Here is a 17,577-nt window from a genome sequence, read left to right as displayed (position 1 = left end):
TTTGCCTTCTGTTGGTGATCCCAGCCCCTTTTAGTTGACATATTGCCGTGCTGATGTATTTTTGTACTTTTAAGATTGTGATCCGTGAGAGGGAGCTTGCAGGAATAGTTCCGATGAATATGCATTTGCAATAAGGCCACTGCATTTGCGAATCGGAGCCACTGCAGAAGTCACCCAATTATACCAGCACTTGGCATTAGCATAAGACTTTGAAGTCACTGGCCCATGTGGCTCTTGGAGGGAGAAGGGGGCCAGGCCCATCCAACTGACTGTTTCTCATTGGCTGTGAAGCACGGGATCCCCGAGGCAGGAGGACTGGGGCTTGAGAGCTGATGGGCCACCTCATAACCTTGTGACCCTACTGAGAAAAACTTGACGTTGAGCCTGATCTGATTCCACTGGGCATCAGTACCATCCCGCAGCCTTGGTGTGTTAGCCCAGGGGTTCCGTGTCATCTGGAGGAGGACCAGGGACAAGGGCATCAGCTGCAGCACCTGCAGTGTGGAGAGAATCGGGCTGCCTTCCTCCTTCCATCCACATCAACCCTGACATTCAGTTCTCTGAGTGTTGAACTGAAAGGCTTCCCTGGAAAGGCATAGGCTTATGAAAGAAGGAGAGGAGGCACTCAGAGCACGCTGGCCCTTAATGAACCTGGGAAAGGGACAGAGATGCAGGAAGAGACAGGTTCGACCGCCTATTTTCCTGACTGAGTTCAAGCCAGACAGGTGGGCTTGGTCAACATGAGCTGCTCAACCTTCCTTCTTTCTAGGAAGGCAGGGCACATCTCTCTGTTATGCATGGACTCCCACAGGGTTAATTGCTACCCAATTAATTGCCCTGTTGTTTATGTAGTCTCTGGGGACAGGAAACAAATACCCGTGAAAGGCATAGCCCTGTACCAGCCTCAGTCACTCCATTCCAAACCAGACAGACCACTCTCCAACGGCGGGACTGCTGAACGTTTGGATGATTCCTGGAGCAGAGGTCCGCCCCCGCCCCAACCCCCACGGACAACAGGTCTTACTCCTACCCATTGTCCTTACTGTGCCGGGGTCGGGGCAGTGGTTCCCACCTGCACAGCACAGGGTGCCGTTCTCTGTTCTGTGGAGCCCCAGGGGGTCCCGCAGAGTCCATGTGTTAGTGACCTATGGCTGCTGTAACAAATTTCCACAGGTTTGATGGCCTAAAACAACAGCCATTTTATTATCTTACAGCTCAATAGGTGAGAATCCAATTCCGTGTCCCTGGGCTAAAATGAAGGTGTCGGCAGGGCTGCATTCCTTTCTAGAGGCTCTGTTCCTGGTCTTTTCCAGCTTCTAGAGGTTGCCCGCATTTTTGGGCTCATGGGCCCCTTCCTCCATCTTTCAAGCCAGCTACATGGCATTTTCCTGACAATTCTTCTGTAGGACATCTTCTGTCTCTTCTCTTCTGTCCTCCCTCTTCCACTTTTAAGGAGTCTTGTGATTACATTGAGCTCACCTGGTTAACCCAGGATCATCTCCTCATCTCAAGAGCCTTAACTTGATCTGCAAAGCCCCTTTTGTCACAGGTTCCAGGGATTATGTTGCAGACATCCTTGGTGCCATCAGTGGGAGACAGCAGTGGGAAGTGGAGCAGGCTTGGTGGGTAGGTCTCTAGTCTCCTCTCTCCCAGCTTTAACCAGAGCATCCTGATTCTTACCAAGCCTACCTATTGAGGTTTAATATAAAACTGTATTTGAAGTTTGAAAATGATTTCCAACACTATAAAACTATTTTTAAAAAAATTATAAAAATGGAAAGCCTATGCTCTAATGCTTCTTCATTATCTTCACACTCATCCTGACAGTGACCCCCACAAAATGCCTTCTGCTTTGTGAGGTGTCTGCACATCCTTAGGTGAGCAGACGTGGCCTTGGAAGGCGAGAGGTCTGCTGTCCTGCTCTCTCATGTATTGAACACATGACCTTCCTTGCCAGAGCATTATGCTCTAATGAGCACTGAATTACCCCGCGACCCTGCCGCCCTGCTGTCCACTTGCTGTCCACAATGGTTTCCCACAGAATGTGTCATTTCACCTCTACTGGAGCGCAGATGTGTGGAGACCGTTACAGATGACCGTCTCTCGTTCTCTCTGTAGGACAGTAAGCTGAAGGCTATGCCTCAGAAGCTTGCAGAGAAGTGGGGGCAGGAAGCTGAGATATAAACTGAATTCCATCAGACTTTTCCCCCTTGCTCCTGCATGGCTTGGGCTTACATGTCAAAGCCCGTCACACAGCTGGGGAAATCATTATTTATGAAAAGAATAAGACTGCCATGTTGTAAAAAAGAACCTATTTCGAGTAGGAATTATGGTTGCATGTCTTATGAATCATCCAGGTAAGCCAAGGCAGGCTTAGCTGCAGAAAGTTGTTCTTCTTCTCCCAGGGGCCCTGAATACACTCCTGTGTCCATCAGTCATATTCATCTGCCAACAGAGCCTCCACCTCATAATCTGGAACTGAGGTGTGTGTGTCTCAGGCTGAGTAAGATTTGACTAGACTCCAAAGTAATTAATCAACCAAAAATCATTGGTAGAAACAGAGGGGAAAGACAGTGAAGAAAAGGAATCGAATGGGGAGAATCATTTAAATCTCATTAGCACATTATGCTTTAGACCAGTGATAAGTCAAGAAGCCATGAGCATCACATGAAAGATGATTAACCTTGTGTATTTTAGGGGTCACTGAAATATGAGCTCATTTATTAGACTTTCTTGATGGGGGAGGGTTGTTGCCATAATAAATGGAGTTTTCTTCCTGGGACTGCTAAGTGTAACCTATGCAAAGAGGGGTTACTGTCTGACTTTGGGGCTCAATCCTGAGCAAACAGTTCTCTTTTAAGGAAGAAGTGAAGGGATTGTCCACAAGCCGGGAGAAGAGAATGGCCAGCACTTGCAGAGGGAAAATACAAGGTCCTCCTGGAGGCCGGATTTCTCTCCTGACAACTGGTCTCTGGCTGCAAATACTTGTAGGAAGAGGCCATGATTTGGAGCCTATAGTGTCTTTGTGTTTAGATATAGATTTTGAGGAGCTCAAAATGTGACTATAACAGCACATGAAACATTCAGGCAAAAACAAAAGCAAATTTATACTGTGGGAAACTTGATTGATTAGACTCCTTGGGGATGGGAGTTCTGGTTCAGCAAGGGTTAAGAAGAAAACTATTTTTGGTTTCAGCTTCCTTTTTTTGAAATCTTTCAAAAATGTTTTACTCTGAACTGCAGCCCAAGTAAGTTACAGTGCAGTATAGATAATTGCATCTTTTTTAGTGATTGAGGATCTTGTCTTGCCTTCAAGGTCATTGCTGTGGACAGTTTGCAGTGTTTTGTCCTATAAATATATGCACCCATAATACGGTGTGTGTGTGTGTGTGTGTGTGTGTGTGTGTGTGTGTGTGTGTGTGTGTGTGTGTGTGTGAAGAGAAGGGGAGAGAGAGAATATTAGGCTGGATCTAGAAATCCATAATTGATTCCAGAATGTACTCAAGGAATTGCCTAAGACAGTTGAACAAACAAACAACAAATCTATGGGATTGCTTTCGTTGACACATTGACTTTATTCTTTAGCAATTCCAAAGATCCAGCTTTTCTCACACTTGAGAAGCAGTATGCCAGACTGGAAGGGACACAAATGAACACTGGGGTCAGATAGAACTAGGTCCAAATTCTGATTCTGCCATTTTCCACCTCTGTGATCTTAAACAAGTTACTACTAATCTTTCCGAGTCTAAGTCTGTTCATTTATAAAATAAGGGGGGAAAAGTCTAATTGTGAGATTGAAGATACTTTATGTAGGTTGTCCTGCACATGGAATTGCTTAATTCCCAATAGCTGTTATTATTATTTTTAGCTTTACTTATGAGAAAAGAAATCCAACTTGGACAAGGCAGCTGTCTTCTTTCCAAATCTCCTATGAAAGTGTAAACATCAGGTGGTCCAATCTGGCACAGTGATGGTTATCTAGACACCAGGGCCAGACAAGATGTGGATGTGCCAGGTTTGGGGATTCTGGAACAAAGTCTGCTCGGGTTTCATTTGGTGACGTCTTTGTCAAACATCACGCTTGATGGGGCATTCTGAAAAGAAAGCAGGTGGTTGAGAAGATGGGGAGTCCTGGCTAGTGACTGAGATAGCTAGGTGGTACCAGGGTTGAAACCACGCGAGGTGGGAATAACAGGAGCACTGGCTTTGTCTCTGCTTTGATGGCTCTTCTCAAGCTTTATAGGAGGAAAAAAGAACTCATGGCAACCAGTGCAGCCCATTTAATTCCAATCAAACTTCTGTGTTTCAATACCCACCATGTCCATGCCTGGGCAGCTTCACAGTGGTGAAGCCAGCTCCCTTCTGGTCACACATCTGGCCTAACAGCTAGGTGGCCAAGAAAGTGGGTGCGTGGAGGGGGCTAAAGAAACATGGGGTGCAATCCTCAGCTACCTCATTTGCTCGTTTACCATCATCTGAAACATCTGGGTGGGTACAGCATGAGGCAGCCCTTGGAAACATTCTTAAATGCTGTCACCTTCCAGCACTCCACCTGGCTTCCTGGGGAGAAAGGGGATGGACCATGCTGGGAGCCTGGCAGGCTCATGAGGGGGCCATTTGTTTGGGAAATTGCAGAATTAGTGTCAGCAAACAGTGCCCATCCTGCTGTGATCTTCAGTTGGGAAGCATGGAGAGAGGGGAGGTGGGTTTTCAGAGGTACACCTGTGACAGCTCCAGGCTACTAGGCCAAGGTGCTTAGCAACCAGGAGCAAGAGCCAGCCAGGCAGCAGGCAGGAGAGGAGGTGTTTAACACGGTTCTACCGAGTTTACCGAGTTTTTTTTTTTTGCGGTACGCGGGCCTCTCACTGTTGTGGCCTCTCCCATTGCGGAGCACAGGCTCTGGACACGCAGGCACAGCAGCCATGGCTCACGGGCCCAGCCGCTCCGCGGCATGTGGGATCCTCCCGGACCGGGGCACGAACCCATGTCCCCTGCATCGGCAGGCGGACTCTCAACCATTGCGCCACCAGGGAAGCCCTCTACCGAGTTTTAAAAGGCTTTTTTTGTTGTTTGGTTTTACTTTTGGAGGAGTGTTTTAGCTACCTGACAGTAGGTGTATAGCAGTCACTAAAATCAGGTCAGATCTAGACAGACCCCCAGCTGTGCCCCATATAAGCTGCTGGACCCTGGGCAAGTTATCTTTCCCCTTCCAGCCTGTTGGAAAGGATCAGCGGTAATGTAAACGTAGAGTATCTTTTGCATAGACAGAAGAAGCAGGATGGCAAAAAATATTCATTGGCTTTTAGATGGAATCCAGTGCAGTAAGAAGTTCATGCATTAATTGGCAATGTTAATAGTTTTCAGGTCTATTAAATGAGGATAATACAGGGTGCTGTGAGATGAAATACCTAAAGCACATAGCATAGCGCCTGTCTCCTAGTAAGTGTTCAGTCAACAGTGACTGTTGTGGGAGAGCCTGATTGTGCTGTGAGCTGGTGATGGTGCAGCCTGCCAAGGTTTCAGGTGTGGTCCTGCCATGATCAGCCATGTGATGTTAGGGAGGTTAAGCTTTCTGTGCCCCCGTTTCTTCACGTGTAAAGTGAGGATGATCAGACTGCTTATCTTACGGGATGCTGTGAGGGTTACGTGAGTAAGACACAGGAATATTAGACACTGCCTGGCTCATCGTGGATCCCCTGTGAGTGTCCCTACTGCTCACCAAGCTTTTTCATCTTGCCTGGGACCTGACTGATTATTTCTTCCTGCATTATCTCCTCTGCTGTCATTCTTGGGTAGTTTATTGAGGACGTGGTGGTACAGAAAAGCTCAGTGTTTTACACTGAGTGTCCAGAGAACTGGGATAAAGCCCAAACCCAAGTATGGCACCTGTGGGTGCTCAGGTAGCAGGTACCCTTGTCTGTGCATCTTCCTCAGGGCATCCTTGAGGTGGGAAGGTCATGGGTACCGCCACTCTCACTAGGAGAGCGTGGCTCCGTCCAAGGTCACAGAGAAAGTCCACTTCCTGCTTCCGGCTGGCAGCCCTGGCTCAGTCCACTTTCTCCAACACTGCCATCTGGTACCAATGTTGACAAAGTGCTTTCGACGTCAAAAATAAAGTCCTATTAATCCTAAGTCCAAACAGCAGCACCCCCTTCCCCTAGCCCAAAGGAGTCTCTTCTAATGCATTTTAATTCAGGCCCATCACTTCCACTCTCCTACCCGCCTGAGGCCCAACTGGGAGGCCAGCACGCCTCGGCCCTGTTTTGCTGCAATGCTCCCTTCCAGCCTGTTGGAGGAATCAGCTTTAATGCAAATGTGTGTGATCTGTGCCCAGAGAGAAGAAGCAAGATGTCAAAAAAGGCCACTTTCTTTTATAGGGGGTCCAGCATAGTGGGAAACTCGTGCACTACTTACCAATGTTGATGGTTTCAAGGCTGAATGCTAAAAGTAGGCATCAGTGGTTACACTCTGGTTCCCAGAGAACCCAGGTCCCGGGTTCACCCACCTGTGTGGATGCTTTCTGATTGTGCCAGTGCCCCTCCGGACTCAGCCCCATGAAGGACAGCTCTGGTTGCTATGACCGCCACATCGGGGTGGACTGCTCTGATGGCTTCAACGGTGGCTGTGAGCAGCTGTGTCTGCAGCAGATGGCACCCTTCCCGGACGACCCTGCTGTGTACAACATCCTCATGTTCTGCGGGTGAGTTGAGCTGCCCGCGAGGCCAACCAGCTTACTGGGATGAGGGACTTTCAGGAAAGTAAATCCAAGTGAACTGGTCACTCCAGGCCAGCCCTTAGGCTCTGAGGAAAGAGCCTTCAGGACTGGAAGAGGAGCATTTTTAAAGTCAGAGTTGCAAGGACCCTTAGGGGAAATCTATAGTGTCACTACTGAAAATGAGGAAACTGACCTAGGGGTTTACCTAAATCATTGCCTGCTTACACCAGAATTTCCAAACTGTGTTTGTGGTGCTATGTTAGTTGTTTTGTGACAAAAGGATTCCACGGTCCAAAAGCTTGGGAAAGATTGTGTGAAACTAATCAATTATCAAAGAAGGGACATGCTGGATTGTTGCTGAAAGCCAGTGCCTGCTGAATAATCATGAGAAGATTATTCAGTGGACTAGTAATGTTATTTTATTGTACTTCATTTTATTTTCTTTCTTTGCAAGTGGCAATTTTCCTGTTTAGTTTCTTGTAAAATCCCATTCCACAAATGGAAGCTTGATCTCAATTTTAAAGTCTCTGTAATGTTATCATTATGGTTGACCCGCTTCAATTAATGAGGTAAATTCAGCCAAAGTTGCATAGAATTTATTTATTTAATAAACATATATTTGAGCACCCACTTTGTGCAGACAACCTAGTTAGGTGTCAGATATAGGAGACACAGTAGGATGTGAGATCTGGTCTCCTCTCTATCAAAGGAGTTTACGATGGGATGTGCGGCCATGAGCACAAAGGAGAATGGGGGAGATGGGGCAGTGTGAAAGGGCAAGTTGTCAAGATGCTCAGGATGGACTAAAAAGGAACCAGCCAAATTTAAAATTCTTTCCAGAAACACTGTGTTATGGCTCAAGGAAGGAACCACTTTATCTTGTCCCAGACCTAAGCTGGTGCCATAAAGTCCTTTGTGGGTCTCAAATCAGGTCTGTTGCCTGGACTAATACAGTAGGTCCCTAACTGGACTTTCTTTCCTATTTCATCAGAATTTGGTACACATGTACATTTAGCACTCTCCAAGCCACTATATATAGCCTGCCAAAAGAAGTCCTTGATTTGAGGTTCTTTAGAAAGACCAAATCACATGCACTTATAATTAAAGAGCTCTGCTCACACCTGTTCACATGATATGTAAATGGTGAATGGGGAAAACAAAGTTACATTAACATAGGCTTCATTTGTACCTCTGCTAATGAAGATAGCAGCATTTAATGAGCACCTACTATAGGCTAGGCACAGCCTAAGTTCTCTGAGTTCAGTATCTCACTTAATCTTCTCAGTAACCCAACAAAGCACCTACTGTTTTTCTCACTTTTACAGATGTGGAGTTCAATCAGCTAATTCAAGGCAACCCAGTAAAGGGCGGCGTTATTGACATGATAATATTGCTTCTCATCACTTAAAACTATGATAATTTGTTCCTCTATATAGAACAGAGGTCTTTATCTTATTGCAACAATTACTATAGATAGCAATAAATGATGTGTTTTAATGTCATGAACATCTATAAATTCCAAATTTGGTATGTTTCTAAGGAGAGACCCAAATTAAATCAATATGCTTTTAAAATGACAGCTTTATCAAAGCCATTCTTACTTGAACGAACAAATTATGTTCTTCTCACTATAACTACAAATAAAGTCCAATTAATGACTTACAGGTTATTGACCCATATCTACCAACATCAGTATTGCTCTTCCATTAGAGTAACTGCACATGCTTAATGGGGAGGATATCAAGGAGGTGTCCACACAACATGCCCTAACATCTCTTTAGTTCAGGAATGCTACTCTGAATTAAAGGGGAGTTAATATGGGTTGATCTTGTGTTTGGATATATTCAAACAGAGCACAGCTGCAAGATGATCAATCTTTTTAATTTCTTAGGTGACTTGTCACAGGACCAGGTTAGAAGGTTATTAATTTCTTAAGCACAGTGTCATTCTTTTTGCTGCCTAATTACCCTCCAAACAAATGCAGGGTCTGGCCATATAGATCGTTCTGGAGAAAGACTCTAGAATATTTTGGATTTAAATGTGTTAACTCATTTATAAGCTTATATCCAGTGATTCTTACTCAGACTTATCTGGGAAATCCTACACTTATTAGAGGAGAAAGAACTGCAAACCTCTGGAAGCACTTATCCGCGAAGGGAAGGTGAGAGGCTCTGTATGATCACATAAAGCAAGAAGACTCGCTTTATAGACCTAGGAAACTGAGTCATATAGGGGACAAAATCACATCAGGATACTCATAATCTTTGGCTATCCAACATTCTCCCAAGGCATTTTTTTCCAATCTATTGGGTTGCGTTGGCTGCATGGCTCATTGATGGAATAACTTCTTATCTTGAGCTTTCCACCATGCTAGGTGCATCGAGGATTACAAGCTTGGTGTGGATGGACGCTCTTGCCAACTCATCGCAGAGACCTGTCCAGAGGGAAGTGACTGTGGGGAAAGCAGAGAGCTCCCCATGAACCAGACCCTCTTTGGGGAGATGTTCTTTGGTTACAACAACCATTCCAAGGAAGTGGCTGCTGGACAGGTGCTGAAAGGAACATTCAGGTGAACCCCACATCCATAGCACTGGTTATTCAGGGCTGTTGATGGCTCTCTTCTCTGATGGGTCTTAAAGTCAGCATAAAGTCTTGTATCTTGGATCCAGGTAAATGTGACCCTAAAAGGATAGGTTATTTTCTCTCCCCTGGTCTTTACTAGGTTCACACTCTTCCTTCCAGAACCCAAGAACCCTGAACAGTAAAGTGTTAAATAAATTTTTACCTTGCCCAGGCAGAGACTACAGGATTTTCCATGGAAGCCACCACAAAATGCTCAGGTTCTATCATCCCTCTGAATCTTGGCGAATGAGTCAACCTAGCATAGGTCCTCAGTATGGTCCAAGAATCCCTGGGGGTCCCTGAGATCCTCTCAGGGGATATTCAAAGTCCTGCCTTTTCCAACTACAGAGAGGATAGGTTTTCTTCATATACTTCAGTCCAAACAATATATTGCAATAAGTTGAATGCAGAGGTGAGAATTCAGCTGTCTTCTATGAAATCAGACGTTTGAAAAACTTGCAAAAAATGTAAAATAATGCCACTTGTCTCGTCATTTTTCAAGAGATGTTAATATTTAATGGATTTATTATTGTCATCTAAAAATATATCAATAAATATTTTTAAATTTTTTTCTTTCAATTTCTAATATGGTAAATGTTGATAGATATAATCTACATAAACAAAAGCTACTTGGGGCCTTCAGTTATTTTTAAGAGTGTAAAGGGGGTCTTGAGAACAAAATGTTTCAAACCACTGACTTAGACTATTTCTAGGAAATTCTCCACTTGATCCCTGTCCTTAATCTATCTTAGGTTATTTGAATACATCGTCCTCAGAATCCATGCATTTCAGGAGATGATGCTGGTGATGATGATGATGATGATGTTGAAAGTGTTAGAATATGGACCAGCAGTTGATAGCAAGCTAGGTCTGGACTCTTACAAGCAAACTGATAGTAGACTTTCGAGCTATTTTTTGGAGTCAGTTGTGTTTGCTGTTACAGACAGTAGACTTTACTAAAATTTCCCCCTTTAGCCTGGGACCTCATTTGCCAATGGCAAGCAGTGAGGTGTCATAATGAATATTGTGGTGGCTGCATTTGCCCAGATCTTGTGGAGAGGGGATCAGGGAGTAGGGACTGGGGTGGGATGGGGGGAAGAATATTCTCCATCTTGTAAGTAGACCTTTTCAGCTGGTTTATTTCTCATCTCCCTCAGCCCTTGCCCTACTTCTCACACTCGTGTCTTGCTCCAGACATGTACATTGAGTGGGGTTCAGCTTGAGGGGAAGTTTTTGGTCCATTGTGGGTTGAGACATACATCGCTCACCAAAGAGTGGCGTTCACTTGAACACTCAGAGATGAAAGTTGGCCTCTGTTTCCAGGCAAAACAACTTTGCTCGAGGTTTAGACCAGCAACTGCCAGATGGTCTTGTGGTGGCCACTGTCCCCCTGGAGAATCAGTGCCTGGAGGAAATCTCAGAACCAACCCCGGACCCAGACTTCTTGACTGGTGAGTGTGCCAAACACCTTACTTAACTGGCAGAAACAAACAAGCAGCTCCCTGTGATGCTGTAAGCTCAAGACTCTTGACATTGCTTATTTTGGTTTCAAAGCCAGTGATTTTCTTGATATGTGATAAAAGCGCAGCCCTAAAACTGAACACTAGTAGGATTATTTATCAGTAAAACGGCCAATATTATTACATAATTATCTGCAAAATGGCCATAATACCTTTCCCTGCTAGTCTTATTGGGATGCTTTGAAAACAAATGAAATAATAGATATGTAAGTGTTCAGAGTTCTCAGTGGATTAGAGGAAGTGACTAGGTCACAGTAGAGGTAGAAAGAAGGTGGATTGCTTAGAGCCTAAATATCTGTCATTGGTTCCCCGGCAAGTGCTTCTAGAGCAGTGTGAGAGAATAGAAAATGATAGAGCTTTGTTGTCAAACGACCCTGAGTTTGACTCCTGGCTCTGCTACTTTCTAACTGTGTGACATTAGACAATACAGTCTGTTGGGGTCTCATGGCCCCCATCATAAGATGGGGATCATAACACCTGTCACTCAATGTTGCTTTGAGCCCAATGGCACTCTTCTCCTCGGCTCACTGTGGAACGAAGGTATGGGCTGATTGGGAGAGGCAGGAATACTAGGGGTCGTTTCTCCTTTCTGTGCCGCTAAAGACCCCCAGTTAGCACCTCCTGGACCAAAGAAGGCATTTCAAATGTTCCAGGGACCCTTAAGAGGCAGCCAACCGGGGAACTCAGCATCACTTACTAGGAGTCTCGACATGAGCTCTTCCATTGTCAGCTTTGTTCATTTCTCCATTACTCCTCTCCCTTCTTCATTCTGTGTCTTTCTTATTCTAGACCCTTCTCCCCTTTATTTTTCCCTTTTCTGAAGAATGGCTTGAACTGAGTGTAAGCCTTTTTCAGATATCAAGTTATGTCCGAAAATTTTGTTTAGACCGGAATGGGATTAGAAGTAGGTCTGTCTGAGTTAGTATAGCATAGTGATCACTAGCTTAGGCTCTGGATCCCGACAGCTAAGCTCAGCTCTTCACTGGCTGTGTGATCTTGGACAAGTTACTTACCTTCTCCATGGCTCAGTTTTTTACCTGTAAAAATGGATATTATAGTATTATCTTTCTGATAGGATTAGTATGAGGAATAAATATTCATAAAGTTTTAAAAACAGTTCCTGATACATACTGAGATGTATGTTTATTAAACAAATAAATATACCAAGGAAGAAAGAAAATATGAACATTCAAACTACCAAATTGTGTTTTCCTTATAGAAGAAGGAAAGGGAGCAAGAGAGAAAACAATTAGATATATTCTGGACCAGAAATAAATCTCATCGAAATAAGCTGCCTTCTAAAAGATCACACACACACAATACACACACACACAAACCTGAAAAAATTAAAGTGCACCTCTGGGTGTGTCCTGAAAGCCTACGTCTCTAGTGTTTGGCAATCTAGTTTTCTTGTTTCCATGTCATTGGCTGAGAAACACTTGCCGGGTGTGTGTAAAATGCCTTGTAAAGGAGGTGTGAGATGGTGCACAGAAGTAGGACAGGCTCCACACTGCCAATAAACTACCTGGCTTCTGTTTAAAGAGTCACCAGGACAATTCTCTCACACATTAGAACTTACGTGGAGGTGAGATTTCAGTTGTCAGGCTGGGAAGACACAGAGTAGTCCTGGATGCTACCTGAGCTTTTTGGGGAGGATAGATCTGAGAAACATCAGAAAGACATGTGTCTGAATCTCCATCTTTGGAAATAAGAAAAAGATCCAAACTTTGTTCAAATCCACAAGAGAAACTTCTTTCTTCCCTGAGCCCTTGGACCTCTCCTGGTTTGGTATATCAGAGGCAAAAGGAGTGGAAGGATGTCCTGGTGGGACCCTTCCTTTTTCATGGTCTTGAGACAGTGACGTTCCTGAAAGTACAGAGAGAACTTTTCTTGACCTGCTAGTTTTCTACCCAGCCTTTCTTTTTAATGTATTTTGATTAAGAAGTGATACCAGTTAGTCCAAGAGTAGGTATTTCCTTTGATGTAAGAAGGAATCAGTCTTGTTTTTCAAAGCCCAGAATAACTAGAAGCATCAGTTAGAGATGGTTGACCACTTTTCTTCCATATTTATTTCCTAGTTCTGGTAACATTTTAATTATATCTTTCTTGAGAGTCATACAGAGAATGTCATATCATGCCGCACTATGTGCTATTATAGGTCGCAATCCCCATAAACCTACAAGCTTAAAAGATTTTAGGGCGAAAGTGATCTTCAGATTCTTCTATATCAGCATTTTCAAGCATTTTTTTTTTCATGAAAAACCAGCCCTCCACTCATAAATAGGTTCTATCTTCAAATAATTTGGAAAGACAGTAGCATCTACCTCTCAGCAATCTGCAGCACCTGAGCTTGGAACAGATTCCAAGAAGTCCTGCACTAAAGAAATACATTTTACTTTACTTAGCCCAGCAATTCCCAAATCTGTTTAACTAGAGAATCCTTTTACACATAACAGCTATTTCGATCTTTCAGAATTATTGGCTTAAAGAATGTACTGGAAAATTTCGGATGTATGTGTTTTATCTTGCTTATTACCTTCTTCCTTACCAAAACAGTTAAGAACTCTTATGCTTTACAAACCTTTTTGGTGTTATAAGTTGTGTGGAAATAAATGAAGACCAACAAAATGAAAACAGGTAATGGCTATTTACACACAGCAAGGGAGTCAGCCACCATCACTTGCATTTTGGCAGAGACTGAGAGGCAGGCAGAGAAGTAGGAAAGCTTCAGAGTGGAAAAAAGGGAGGGCTTCAGATATGCCCTGATAGGCATGTAAGCTGTTGGCAGGTGATCCAACTAACCAGGAGTGAGGTATTCTTAGGTAAGTGTTTAGGAGACCTATTTGACTTTCTCTGGTGGAACCTAACTTGGAAGCAAGAACAAAATTAGGGAAGCTGTCAGTTATTAATCAAGTCCTGGTGAGTTTGGCCTGATTGTTACAGGGGTCATTATTTGGCTTCCTGAACTAGAAGAGATAATGGTCTGACTTCCTACAAGTCTGACTTAGAGACTGTAGATTAGCTTCTTGGGCTGGTTGCTGTAGATAATAGGGTGGTTTGCTGGGCTGGTTGCTGCAGATTGTGGGTCAGAGTTCTGTTTTTACATGTGGTCTGGCCATCATCCATTTGTATTTTCAGTCTCTCAGCTGAGAAAAAAAAAAGGGTCCAGAGGCAGATCAAGGAGGAAGAGGAGGCTGCTGGTCACATTCATGGGTCCGATGGGTGCCATAATCACGAAATCTTAAACATCCCCTTGACATTTCAATAAAATAACAGGATAAAAGTAACTTCCTTCCTTCCTTCCCTTTCTTTCTCTTTCTTTCTTTCTTTCTTTCTTTCTTTCTTTCTTTCTTTCTCTCTCTCTCTTTCTCTCTCTCTCTCCTTCCCTCCCTCCCTCCCTCCCTTTCTTGTTTCCTTCCTCCTTTCTTCTTTCGGTTTTCTTTCTTTCCTACCTTGCCTGCCTGCTTGCTTTCCTTCTTTCCTCCCTTCTTTCTTTTTCTTTTTTTCTTTCTTTCTTTCTTTCTTTTTCTTTCACATAGGTCTATTCAGTCATTCTTTTATCACACATATGTAGGGAAAAATAATGTTCTTTCTTGAGAAAACAGAGATATTTTTTTTGGAAAAAAAGTCATTCACAAATGTATCACAAATAGTAATAAAATGAAATAAAAAACTGGAACTAACCGCACTGCAAGGGCACACTGAGAAAGAATCCTGTGACTCAGCCAGAAAATACATATTTTAAAATATCCCTTTCCTTTTAACTAATGGAAATATTATCTGTAATGGGCACAGAACAACATTTCCCGAGCATTAACAGTTATATAACTGTTTCCCTGACTATGGTGTAGCATAAAGGCAATCGGTAGAATTGTTGTTTAGCAGTGAAGTAATGGAGTTCAGTTGTTTGGCTCATCCTGGGCGAATGTGGGACACTGTCATCCCTGCCCACCGCCAACACCCGTGCTTCTTTTATTTTCCCTTCCCTCTACTGACCTGAACTAAGGCCTGGGAATTTATAACAAAAACGTCAATTAACAAATGTCAAGTTCACACAATTAGATGAGAGAGAGGTAGGGAGGAGGGGGACAACATTATGGAAACCATGTACGTATATGATGTTTTATCTTTTCTCAATGTGCTCTTATACCCATAACTTTATTTTGTCCTGACAACCTACCTGTAAAGTAGGCAGGATGAATACCGTCATCCCCACTTTTCAGATACGAAAACTGAAAGAAATGAGTTGCCTAGCCCCAAGTCACACAGCTGGTTGGAATCACAGAATTGAAAAGGAAACAAGGGGTCATCTGAGCTAAGCCGCTCACTTTACAGATGCAACAACTGAGAATCACAAGGTCCCCTGGCCAGGTACCAGAGAGGAAGCTCAGGCCAGTGGATTGGCAGGCAGAAACTGCCCCCTTCGGCAGCATGGGTGCCTTAGAACTCCCGCCTCCTGATTTCCTGCCCTTTTCTTTTTCTGCTAGGAAACAAGTCCATTAAAGGGAATGTTTTCTGATATATTGAAAAATCTTTATTTATCAGGCTTGCTATCTTTTTATTAATAGAGTTTCTGAAATAACAGCAAGCTGATGAGCTCGCATCACTAGAGAATGCATACTACGTAGAACAGTTTTACAAAACATGCACATTATAACTAATGAAACGTACCTTGGAGTTATGTGACTGGAGTCTTAAACTTGTAAAGTTAGAAGTTCCTTTATACGCTTTTACAATTAACATAAAGGCAAAAAGCCAGAGTATGCAGAAGTATGACTACTGTCACAAAGCTTAATGCCCTAAAAGAAGAGCATTTGAAAAGAAAATTGCTGAAAACCTTCTTTTAGTTTCAAGTAACTTATCTTTGATTACCTGAGATCAAATTTAAGCAATTGATTCAGTAAGCACCTCTTCTGACCTTTTTTTTCCTGTTTTTCTACCAATAATCATTCCCATATGATTCACACAGAAATGGAAATTTGGCAGCTACTCAGCTAATTTGATCAGAGTTGACAAGCAGCTAATTAATCCTACCTACTCTTCATCCAGTTTAGGTACTAAATTAGTTGATTTAGCCTGAAGGAAGCATGGGTCAAAATGGCAGGATAATTCACTACGTATGTATTATTGCCATTATATTTACACACACACGCTCACTATCTATCTAAATTTATCATATATGTGGCCATTATATTTGCATATGTACATATATATGCACACATGTGCATATATCAGGCATAGAAATGAAGCCAAAATTGGTGCTCTAAACTTAGCAAGGTGATTTTTTTATTTCCTGTGGCCTAATTATTTTGTTTCTGTAGCATTTTATATTTATAGTAATGACTAGAATTCAAGTAGAGTGCCACTCTTTCTCCAAGGTGTTCAAACAAGAACAGCTCATTACAACATCACTATGAGGCTACAAGGATGTATTTATTGAGAATGACCTTGGATAAGTAACTTGGCTTCCCAGAGCCTCAGTTTTCCCATCTGTAAAATAGGGACCACAAATAAAGTGCCTATCATATGTCTAGCACATAGATGACACTCCGTATAGGGCCCATTCCTGCCCCATACTAACTTAGTCATGCTGACACTGTCCCTCCTGGTAAAGATGAAACAAGCATTATCAGCTTCAGAGTAATTAAAACTTAAATACGGAACACAAATTGGTTAAATGGGACACAAAAATCCATGTTATCAGGAACTTGAGCTGAGTCAATTATTGCAGCTATTAAAGAGAATAAAAACCTGTGTGTTACAGTAAGCCCAGAGTTTCATATGAGTTTATTAAGGGAGTATTGTAGTAGAATAGTTACGAACCCTGTTCTGGTCGCAGACACATCTGGAACTTTATCCTGGCTCTACCTGGTGGCCTAGGGCCCTTATGCAAACTCCTCTCTAAGCTTCAGTTGTCTCATTTATAAGATGCAGACAATAACACCTAGTTTACAAGGATCATATGACTATATACAAAGTGCCTGGCACAGAGTATAGGTTCAATAAGTGATAGCTGTTATTACTATGATTCCAGAAATTTTCTCCATCCAAAAATGCTTTCTCATTTCCTCACAATTACACCCCCTAACCCAGTAGACTTGGCACTTGAGAATCCACTACATGCACTGAGCCCGCATTTCCTCTGTCCCTAGGGATGGTGAACTTCAGTGAGGTGTCCGGATACCCCGTCCTGCAGCACTGGAAGGTCCGCTCTGTGATGTACCACATCAAACTCAAACAAGTGACTGTCTCTCAGGGTGAGCACAGCTGCAAGCCATCCCTCCCACCTGCTCCTGGGGTGTGGCATTCCTTCCCAAGGGCACAAGCCTTTTATCAATGTTGAAGATACCATCCGAAATCTAGCCACTCCACAAGATCTATAACCTAGTCACTCGATTCACCCTTCAGGGCAAATGGCTGGAATCGGATCATTTTCTTAGCATAGATTAAATTGCAAGTTTTATCTTGGATAATAGAAGAGATGGAAAGGGCAAGATAAAGATAAAGATAAATATAAACACTTACTGAAGATAAATATAAACACTTACTTTATCATATTTCCTGGGGTCACCCAGTGTGTAGAGAGGATATGCAAAAGCAAACTTTTATAAATTGACAGAATAAAACTTTCCAAATGCAAAGAGTATACTTTACTGTACTTTAGAGGTTCTATATGATGAAAGAAATAAGGGAAAGAGAGCAAGAAAGAGGAAGGGGAGT

At 43.1% G+C, this 17,577-nt stretch overlaps 1 protein-coding gene across 2 annotated transcripts in view; it reads left to right on the top strand.

The window, feature by feature from the left end:
* Window positions 1–17,577, top strand: part of ASTN1 (astrotactin 1) — a 323,018-nt gene that overhangs the window by 222,694 nt on the left and 82,747 nt on the right. For both annotated transcript variants that reach the window (XM_024133669.1, XM_028488086.1), the window contains exons 12-15: window positions 6,534–6,700; window positions 9,090–9,284; window positions 10,661–10,788; window positions 17,010–17,114. In XM_024133669.1, the coding sequence (XP_023989437.1) occupies window positions 6,534–6,700; window positions 9,090–9,284; window positions 10,661–10,788; window positions 17,010–17,114 (595 nt within the window). The remainder of the gene's footprint in view (window positions 1–6,533; window positions 6,701–9,089; window positions 9,285–10,660; window positions 10,789–17,009; window positions 17,115–17,577) is intronic.

This window comes from Physeter macrocephalus, chromosome 4 (genome assembly GCF_002837175.3).
Source record: "Physeter macrocephalus isolate SW-GA chromosome 4, ASM283717v5, whole genome shotgun sequence".
Classification (NCBI taxonomy): Eukaryota; Metazoa; Chordata; class Mammalia; order Artiodactyla; family Physeteridae; genus Physeter; species Physeter macrocephalus.
Note: the sequence above shows the minus strand (reverse complement) of the source record. Positions and strands in the feature narration are given on the sequence as shown.